At 51.1% G+C, this 10,856-nt stretch overlaps 1 protein-coding gene across 6 annotated transcripts in view; it reads left to right on the forward strand.

Annotated features, from left to right (window-relative positions):
- LOC116828831 (KAT8 regulatory NSL complex subunit 1-like) overlaps positions 1-10,856 on the forward strand; it is a 156,603-nt gene that overhangs the window by 126,752 nt on the left and 18,995 nt on the right. For all 6 annotated transcript variants that reach the window (XM_075062132.1, XM_075062134.1, XM_075062130.1 and 3 more), the window contains one exon: positions 5,169-5,281. In XM_075062132.1, the coding sequence (XP_074918233.1) occupies positions 5,169-5,281 (113 nt within the window). The remainder of the gene's footprint in view (positions 1-5,168; positions 5,282-10,856) is intronic.

Raw genomic sequence — 10,856 nt, forward strand, 5'->3', positions numbered from 1 at the left:
TTATTGAGTTCATGCCAGAACTGGGAATTGAACTGTGGGCCCCAATCAGACATTATTCCAACTGGCAGTCCATGGAGCCAAAAAACATGGTTTAAGAAAATGCAGACTGTTTCGTGAGTATTGGAGGGAGAGCGAAAAGAAATAAAACACACCATCTTCATGAACAGATCAATGGTTTCAGGATGATGGTGCAACCATGGGAGAAAGGGAGCTCTACAAGAAGTTTTTTGCGACCATGGACCAGCACTGAGGTGGGGCAGCAGAAGCTGGAGTAATCCAAGCATCTTAACACGTTTGCCCTTGCTTTGAAAGCTTAGATCAGAGAAGTCAGTGTATTTCTTCACATCAATACTCACCCTTGGCCACCAGAAACTTCATACCTCCAAGTCCTGAGTCTCATGATGTCCAAAATGGCCAGCACCTATGGTGTCAGGGCAGATTCTTAACACTTTGAGTCTGGGCTGATCATCTAGAACAGGGGTAGGCAACCAATGGCACAGGTGCCGAAAGCGGCACGCAAGCTGATTTTCAGTGGCACTCACACTGCCCAGGTCCAGGCCACCAGTCCGGGGGACTCTGCATTTTAATTTAATTTTAAATGAAGCTTCTTAAACATTTTAAAAGCCTTATTTACTTTACATGCAACAATAGTTTAGTTATGTATTATAGACTTATAGAAAGAGACCATCTAAAAACATTAAAATGTATTACCAGCATGCAAAACCTTAAATTAGAGTGAATAAATGAAGACTTGGCACACCACTTCTGAAAGGTTGCCGACCCTTGATCTAGAATGTAAAAGTGCTTGCTAAGATATAGTGGACCATTGTGCAAATGGAAGCCTAAGCTGAATGGTGCATTGGAGATATCAAGGGTCTCATAGAGTTTGGCTGCTTGCAGGTCTTTTGGGAGTAGAGCCCGAATAAGAGATGGTAAATCCTGGGCTGTTGTTCCACCAACAGAATTAGATGGTCATAGCACAGTGTTTTGGGGAGTAGTGTTCAGCACAGCATATTTGTCCTTGTGGGAAAGGCCGTCTGCTTTCGCTTTCTGTGATGCAGGGCAGTGGGTAATATTGAAATCAAATCTGGCAAAGAAAAGTGACCCCGGATCTGATGATTAAGCCATTCAAAGATATTCTAAGTTCTTGTGATTGGTGATGACCTGGATAAGGAACTGAGCCCCTCCAAAAAGTATAGTAATTCTAGTCCCAGTTATCATAGTTCTTCTCAGCAGGGGTTAGTTTATGTGAATAATACACACGTGGATGGAGTTGGTGATGCGGTCCTGCATTTTGTGAAAGTACGGCCCTGATTGCAACGTTTGAGACATCTGCTTCCTGGTAAAAGGTTTGGATAGACAAGAATGGGAGCAGAAGGGAAGGCTTTCTTTATCTTACTGAAAGCAGACTGTACTTGGGGAAGATGATGATAAAGCCAATGAACTCAATAGTGTCCTTATAACATTTGCATTTCTCAGGTTTGATGTAAAGTTTGTTCTGGTGGAGTCTGTCAAGAATGTTGCGGACATGTTGCTCGTAGTTTCTGGTTTTTGGAGAAGACAAGAATATCATTAAATAAACAACAAATTGTTCCAGCACGTCCTGAAAATAGTCATTTACGAAATGCTTTAACATAGAGACATTATTTAGCTCAAAATGGCATAACTAGAATATAAGAACAGCCATACTGGGTCAGGACAAAGGTCCATCTAGCCCAGTATCCTGTCTTCCGACAGTGGCCAATGCCAGGTGCCCCAGAGGGAATGAACAGAACAGGTAATCTTCAAGTAATCCATTCTCTGTCAGTGATTCCCAGCTTCTGGCAACCTAACTACTCAAAATCCCTGAATGGAACCTGGAACACATCTTCCACTCATCACCTTCCTTGAAATGAACCAGATTGCAGAGTCTGTGAAGTTTAGGGAAAAAAACAGCCAAGCAAAGTATTTCAAAAAGTTCATTAAGTGGCAGCGGGTAGCGATTTCGAACAGTCACTCTATTCAGAGACCACTGATCAATGCAGGGGCCAGGGAAATGTCTTTTTTCATACCAAAAAAGCTTGGAACTCCTGCTGTAAAGGCAGAAGGACAAATAAACCCCTTCTGGGAATTCTTATGGAAGCATTCCTGGAGCGTCTGAAGGTTCAGTACTGAGAAGGAGTATAAAGTAATCATAATTGTGATGTGTTGGTAAGACATCTGCTCTCTCTTTATCAAAGACATCAGCGAAGTCTCGATATTTCCCCGCAATACCTGAAATGGTTGAGAGGGTGCTGGAGAGGGCAGCAGCTATCTTTGAACTTCTCCCTTCAGCAGCTCCATTGTGAGAGGGTTTGGATCTGACACCAACCTTGGGAGACGTAACTGGCAGCAGAATCTTTATGTAAAGTACACCATGCCTGATCCCTACTGGATGTGCAGGTCGTGGTCAACCAGCCAGGGAATGATGGGGGACTGAGCGGCACAAATCGGTCCAAATTGCAGAATCTCCTGGTTGACCTGGAGTGTGGTCAGTCAGCAGTGTCATCTGGTGAATAATAGGGCCAGAGGAGGGGGGGACCCATCAATGGATTCCATCAAATCAGGGATGCTGTTTCACTGATTGGGAATGTTATGGGTCCAAGTAAAATCTAGGTCCATGAAGTTGTTAGAGGCCCCTGAGTCCACCAGTGCCCTTAGCTATAAACCCCAAATATGGCAGGGTATTGTAGCCAAAGAGGAAGTTGGAGGGTGGTGGCTCGCTAGCCAACTACAGCCAGGATACTGTTTGACATAAAGGGCTTTCCCAACTGGGGCAGGACACGAGTCTTACTGAGACACCACTCCACATAGTGCCTGGGTTCCCCGCAATATAAGCATAAATCTAGAGCTCGTTGCAGGTTCCTTTCTATGTTGGCAACGCAAGGTCAAATTTCTTCAGCCTGTGGGTATAGAAAATGGAACTTGCTTTCTAGTTGACATTTGGCCAGGTGATCATCAGTGCTGATGCACAGCCTGACCAGAGCATTTAGGTCAGACAGTGGCTCTACCTGCACGAGCTTGTCCTTGATTTCTTCATTCAAGCCATGCTGTAAATGGTAGTGCTGTGCTGCACTGCTTCATTCCACCTAGTGACAGCCACTAAGTGCCAGAATTCCATGGCGAATGGTCTATTCCCTAGCATAAGAGCCAGAGCACCTTTGGCAGAGCAGGTACAATTCAAGTAATCAAAACAACTGCCATGTCTTCATGGAATTCCTCAAGCTGCCCTAGCAAGGGGCTGGAAGTCTCCTTCCAGGCCAAGGCCTTCCAGTTAACAGGCTGATGAGCCTAAATCGGGCGTGGTCAATGGGAAATGACAGAGTCATCACATGAACAGGAGGCAGCATTGATTCAGGAAGTTGCAAAAATTTCCCACAGTCACTGTCAAACTGGACTAGCAGCAGAATTTTCAGTTCCTGAGGTACCTGAGCCCTGGATAATGAGACTTGTGCCTGTAGGGCCATGATTTGGGTCTGTAGCTTCTGCCAGGTGCCCATTACCTCTGTGGGGAAGAGAGAGCCCTAAATGGGGGTCAACCTCACAGCAGAACCTCATTTTCAGTCTCTCTTGCAGGCTGCTCAATCTGTCAGGAACAGGACTGGGAGGTTAGCAGTTAGTCTTAGTGGTTGGCGTCATGCGGGTGGCCAAGTCTGGAGGTTAGAGCTGAGCGGAGAATTTGAGCCATGGGATGTCCAGGGGCATAGTCAAGAGCAAAACCAAGGTCAGAGCCAGGGATCGGAAGCTAAATACCAGAGCCAGTAGGTGAACTGGAGTCATGGTCAGGAAGCTGAGCCACGGATAGAGAAGGGCAGGCACAAGAGCAGGCTGGGCAGGAACAGGCGCACAAAGCAGGAACTGGAGCTGTCACAAGAGCAGGCACAGGCTGGAAGGGTGCAGGAGCAGGCACTGAGGAAACGCGATCAAACACAGCTGTGGGGTGGGATGCATTGAGCAGCCATCAAGCTCTGGCTGCTGCTGGGTCAAGTAGTAACTTAGCCCCACCCCTCCACCAATCAGGAAGTGCAATCAGACAGCCCCTGCCAGGATCAGCTATGCTCATTCTGTCGGTGGGAGATTAACTGTGCTGCAGTTGGCTCCCTGACATCTGCATCAGCTGTTATGAAAAAGCATTTATTGGGTCATCTCTCTCTACAAGCAGCAGCCACAGCAAACCCTTGAGTGGTGCTTTAATGTTCTTGGCATCCGTTCACATGATCTATATAATAGAGGCTTTGTCTATCTCAGAGAATCCAGACAATAGTCTGATACACAACTTCAAAAGTGAAGCTCATGAAAAGTATGACTGGGTTAGTGATTAAAAACAGTGGTTCCAATTCCCCAGTTAAGGGAGATCTCACCAACTTGAGCAACCACAGATGATGTGATTGTATGGTATTGCTCAATGTTGGAAAGTCTCAACTCCCATCACAGAGGGGTTATTCAGTAAGAGAATTCATCTTGAGTTGTAGTGGGTTGCTGTGTTCTACAGAGAACAAATTGTGAAGAAAACTGTTCTGTAGTTACGTGAAAGAAACTTCTTTACACACACACACACACACTCACACACACTCTCTCTCTCTCTCTCTCTCAACAGCATGAACAGATGTCTGATCTTCCAGCATTCAGAATCCAATTATATAAATTAATATCAGAGGGGTAGCCGTGTTAGTCTGGATCTGTAAAAGCAGCAAAGAATCCTGTGGCACCTTATAGACTAACAGACGTTTTGGAGCATGAGCATCTGACGAAGTGGGTATTCACCCATGAAAGCTCATGCTCCAAAACGTCTGTTAGTCTATAAGGTGCCACAGGATTCTTTGCTGCTTTTATAAATTAATATGTAAGTCACATACAGCAGATTTTGTGATTTTGACCAGCCAAACCTGAAGTAAAGATTAAATCCTTGTTAACTTGATCCTATGTGAATTGACTTCCATTTGGAAGCCTTTTTTAAGGAAGTCAGGGGGGCGAAACAGACTGTGGTTTCTCCAGTATTGTCCAATAGGCATTGTTATCTGCTGAGTTCTGTGGTACAGAATCACAGGGTTTCTGCTACTTTGTACTTGACCAAACAGTAGTGTCACCCTGAAGACAGAATGTCATCTTTTGAATATTAGAGGGAAAACTAGCTTTGTTCTTTTTCCTAGCTGGAAGACACTTCTGATGAGACCTATTTGAACCATCACACCAAGTATGAGGAGCTTGAACGAGCCCGATGGGATTCGTGGGCAGCAGCTGTTTCCCACAAGCGAGGAAACAGGTATCAGTTTCTCATTAGCACTACGTAGCAAGGCGTGGAAGCAAGAATCTTTATTTCCTCTTCATGTTAAACTATACAGAGATCCTGCTTTGGGGTTGTCACATTCTGGGTTGCACTCCAGACCAGTGAGGGGTTGTGTGGTTGTAGCTCCCAACGTGGGCCACTCACAACATGTGTTCTACACTGACCAGCTCTCTCCTGGACAGTTCAGGTATTAAAAATCAATTGTCCCTGTAAAGGGTTATGTTCAGCGATTTGCTTCTTGAACTGTTAGCAAACAGTTCAGTTTAAACACAGCACTGGATTGGTTTAGATTAAAAAATAAAACAAGATTATTGACAAAAGAAGATAGGATTTAAGTGGATTCAGGTACCAGGTATTACTGTCAGAAATGGTTACAAGAGAAATAAAGACAAAATGCTTTCTAATAGCTAAAATTTAGCAAGCTAGATTTGGTTTAAGGTAAAATCCTTACAACATGTTCCCAGCAATAAGGCTGACCAAATTCTCAAGTTGGACTTTCCCCAAAAATCAAAACGCTGGTTCTTCTTCGAGTGCTTGCTCATATCCATTCCAAGTAGGTGCGCGCGCGCCGCGTGCACATTCGTCAGAAGAATTTTCCCCTAGCAACACCCGGCGGGTCGGCTGGGCGCCCCCTGGCGTGGCGCCACTACGGCACCGGATATATACCCCTGCCGACCCATCCGCTCCTCAGTTCCTTCTTACCGCCCGTGTCGGTCATTGGAACAGTGGAGTGCGGCTTAGCTGACCTCCACTTCCCTAGCTCTTCACCCGTTCTTCTACTTATTGTGTATATAGAGAGAGAGAGAGAGAGAGAGAGAGAGTTGTAGTTTGAGTTATAGTTGTTGTTAATTCGTAATAGTTGTTAGTATAGTTAGTGTATATAGTTAGAGGGCTGGGGTTTACCCCCCTTCATCTCTCCCAGGGCCCGGGCTCATGCCTGGCTCGCCCGGTTTCAAACAGTGCTCGGCCTGCCGCCAGCCGATGCCAACGGGAGACCCCCATGATCACTGCCTGAAGTGCCTGGGGGAATCCCATCTGACAGACAAGTGCCGTATTTGTAAGTCCTTCAAGCTGCGGACAAAAAAGGAGCGGGACTCTCACTTGAAGCAGCTTCTGATGGAGGCAGCCCTCACCCCTTCAGCTCCGGCACCAAGTGCCGCGCAGTCCGCACCGGGGAGAAGTGCTTCATCGGCACCGGTGACCGCTGGCACCGTCGGGACACCCCGGCACCAACCATCTCAGGCGTAGAAGCCGGCCCGGCATCTCTCCCTCTCTCCAAGGGCCAAAAAGGCTAAGGCTCCTGCGGCTCCAACCTCGGCACCGCAGTCTGAGCACACCAAACTGAGCCGTCCGGCACCGACAACTGCCGCGGCGCCGGTAATCTCCTCACCGTTGATTCTGGCCAGGCAAGAGCCGTTGAGTCCGGTGCATGACAGCTCCCCGGCACGCGCCTCGGTTGAGCTCGTCGTTCCCACCATGCCGGAGACCTTCTCGACGGCGAGGGAACTCATTGCTCTTACGGAGCCCACCCTGCCTCAACCCCCGGCACCGCCAGTGCGGGTCCTTCCATCAGCGGGGAAGCCTGCCATGGTCAGACCACTGTCCATCGAGGCAGCAGGCAGACACCGTTCGCGGTCGAGATCCCGGCACCGCTCCCGCTCTTATCGCTGGTCAATATCCAGGCGCCGCTCGCAGTCCCAGTACCGATCCCCCTCTCGGTACCGGTCGTACTCATGGCACTGGCCCAGATCTCGATCTCCGGACCGGTATTCAGCAAGGCGGTCTAGCTCCCGGCACCGTTCCCAGCGCAGTCGATCACACCGCTGCTCCTTTAGGTCCCGGTCGACCTCCCGGCACCATGCTGGTTGCAGGTCCCGGTCCACGTCTCGGCACCGGTATGACTCCCGGTACCACTCTCCGGCCAGGCATGATGTCCAGTACCCACCTCACGGAATATCTGCTCCGCCCTGGCCATCAAGACACCCATCCGGATTGTCCCGAGCAGATAGTGCTGTTTATGGAGATTTGGACCCCCAGGCCCGTGCCCTCCCAGAGTCCCAGGGCTTTGGAGCAAGCACCACAGTGGTCCTTCTGGACTGGACGCCTTGGGCATATCACCATCACCTACGGTAATGTCGCGGTCCGCCATGTCGGTCCGTCGGGCACCAGAGGCCACTATTAGTCGTCGTCCTCAGGCTGATACGGACGCTTCTGCCGAGACCCAGGACCCTCAGGGCCCCGCAGATACCGACCCCCCTCTGGACCAGGAGTCACAACCCGAACCACTGGTTCTGGGTCTCTCGTCCTCCTCCTCGCCAGATGAGGCGATAGCGGGTACATCAACCTCGGGCCCGCCTCCCATCGACCTACGAGCCCACCAGGACCTTCTCCGCCGCGTTGCGTTGAGCATCAACCTTCAGGTGGAGGAAGTCCCGGAGGTGGAGGACCTGGTCGTGGACATAGTATCTTCAGATGCCCCGACTCGTGTAGCCCTGCCATTTATCCACTCCATCCAGGCCAAAGCGACTCGATTTGGCAATCCCCAGCGTCTATCCCTCCTACGGCCAGAGGCGTGGAGAGGAAATATATGGTACCATCTAAAGGGTATGAATATCTTTATACCCATCCTCCTCCATGTTCTCTGGTAGTGCAGTCTGTGAACGAGAGGGAGCGCCATGGCCAGCAAGCCCCCGCCCCAAAATCGCGGGAGGCTAAACGCATGGACCTACTTGGACGCAAAGTATAGTCCGCAGGGGGCCTACAGTTGCGTGTAGCTAACGAGCAGGCCCTTCTCAGCAGGTACAATTTTAATACCTGGCAGTCCATGGACAAGTTCACCGAGCTGGTCCCGCTGGACTCCCGTCCAGAGTTCCAGAGCCTCCTCGAGGAAGGAAAGAAGATATCCCGGACTTCCCTGCAGGCCTCTCGACGCTGCAGATTCGGCGACCAGGACCGTGGCCTCGGGAGTTGCAATGCGGAGAATATCATGGTTGTAGGTTTCCGGCCTACCCCCTGAACTGTAACACACGATTCAGGACCTTCCGTTCGAAGGCCAGGGCCTTTTCTCCGAGAAAACGGACCCTAGACTCCAGAGCTTCAAGGATAACCGTGTCATCATGCGTTCCCTTGGGATGCACACTCTGCAGACCCAACGCAGGTCCTTCCGAGCCCAACCTCAACGTCCCTACCCCCCACCATGGCCTCGACAGGACTTTACTAGGAGGCGTGGTCGTGTGAACCGCAGATGGCAGTCCGGTTCTCAGGGGGGCCAGAATAATGGTTCCGCCAAGCCACCGGCGGGACCAAAGCAGAACTTTTGAAGGTGCAACCGAGAGCAGAGCACCAGTCCTTTCCCGGAATCCTATCCAGTTCTCCAACCGTCTTTCCTCCTTCCTCCCAGCGTGGACCTGACTAACCTCAGATCGTTGGGTCCTACGCACGGTGGAGTTTGGTTACCATCTCCAGTTTTTTTCGCCCCCCCCCCCCTCCCCTTCCCTCTTCAGGGACCCCTCTCACGAGCATCTCCTCTGGCAGGAGATCTATACGCTTCTCGAAATCGGAGCCATAGAGGAGGTACCGCAGGAGTTCAGGGGCAGGGGGTTTTATTCCCGTTACTTCTTAACCCCCAAGTCGAAAGGAGGTCTTCGACCCATCCTAGACCTCCGCGGGCTCAACGTCTTCCTGAAGAAGTTGAAGTTCCGGATGGTATCCTTGGGGACTATTATCCCATCCCTGGATCCGGGGGACTGGTTCGTTGCTCTCGACATGAAGGACGGATACTTTCATATCTCTATTTACCCCCCGCACAGACGGTACCTATGTTTTATGGTGCGAAATTGTCACTTCCAATTCACGGTCCTTCCCTTCAGCCTTTCCACTGCCCCACGTGTCTTCACGAAGTGTATGGCGGTGGTGGCTGCCTTCCTCTGTCGTCGGCGCATATGCGTCTTCCCTTACCTCGACGACTGGCTTATTCGCGGGACCTCCGAGACCCAGGTCACCGCCCATGTAGCCGTCGTCATGGAACTGTTCGAGCGATTGGGCCTGATGGTCAATATGGCCAAGTCCACTCTCGTGCCCACTCAAAGAATAGAATTCATTGGGGCTGTCCTGGACTCCACGCTCGCAGCAGCCTACCTCCCGCTGAGCCGGTTTCAGGCAATGGTCACTGCCATAGAGAGCCTGCAGACCTTCCCGACGACCTCAGCCCGGGCCTGCCTCAGCCTCCTCGGCCATATGGCTGCCTTTACTTTCGTCACCAAGCACGCCAAACTTCGCCTTCGATCCCTTCAAATCTGGCTGGCCTCCGTTTACCGCCTGCGCAGGGACACCATAGACATCGTCGTCACGGTTCCTCAGAGCATCTTACGCTCCTTCCGTTGGTGGCTAACCCCCTCCCTGGTGTGTGCAGGCATGCCGTTCCGCCCCAGACAACCGTCTGCGTCCCTAACGACGGACGCGTCATCTCTGGGCTGGGGGGCTCACATGGGTGGTCGTCGCACACAAGGCCTCTGGTCCACCCAGGAGTTGTCCTTACACATAAACATCCGGGAGCTATGGGCAGTCCGCCTCGCCTGTCAGACCTTTCTTCACCACCTGCAGGGCCGTTGTGTTCTAGTGCTCACGGACAACACCACCGCAATGCACTACATAAACAGGCAGGGAGGAATCCGCTCTCTCTCCCGCTTTGTCAGGAGGCGATCCGACTGTGGGAATTCTGTATAGCTCACTCTATAGACCTGGTGGCATCCTTCCTCCCAGGGGTCCAGAACACATTAGCGGACCACCTCAGCAGGTCATTTCTCGCCCACAAGTGGTCACTTCGACCGGACGTAGCTCATTCCCTCTTCCAGAAGTGGGGCTTTCCCCACATAGACCTCTTCGCCTCCCGCAGCAACCGGAAGTGTCACAGGTTCTGCTCCTTTCAGGGTCTCGCCCCAGGCTCGATATAGGACACCTTCCTCATGTCATGGTCGACCCACCTGTTGTACGCCTTCCCACCCTTTCCGTTGGTGCACAAGGTCCTCGTAAAGCTTCGCAGGGACAGGGCTGAAGTGATTCTGATCGCCCCCGCATGGCCCCGCCAGCATTGGTACACCACGTTGCGGGACCGCTCGATAGCCAACCCGGTTCCCCTGCCTCTCCATCAGGATCTAATAACCCAGGACCACGGCAGGCTTCTCCATCCCGACTTGCAATCCCTCCATCTCACGGCTTGGCTCCTGGGTGGTTGAGTCATTCGGAGCTACGCTGCTCCACCCCAGTGCAACGGGTACTCCTGGGTAGCAGAAAACCCTCCACTAGGGCTATGTACTTAGCCAAGTGGAAGCGGTTCTCTTGCTGGTGTCAAGCGCAGCAGGCGGCACCTGCGCAGGTTCGTATTCACATAATATTGGAATACCTCTGGCATCTCAAGCAGCAAGGACTCGCACTCTCATCTTTGCGTGTACACCTAGCCGCCATCTCGACCTTTCATCCCGGAGAAGGTGCTTACTCCGTTTTCTCCCACCCTATGGTCTCCAGATTCCTCAAGGGGCTGGAGCGTCTTTTT

Source organism: Chelonoidis abingdonii, chromosome 2 (genome assembly GCF_003597395.2).
Source record: "Chelonoidis abingdonii isolate Lonesome George chromosome 2, CheloAbing_2.0, whole genome shotgun sequence".
Lineage (NCBI taxonomy): Eukaryota > Metazoa > Chordata > Testudines > Testudinidae > Chelonoidis > Chelonoidis abingdonii.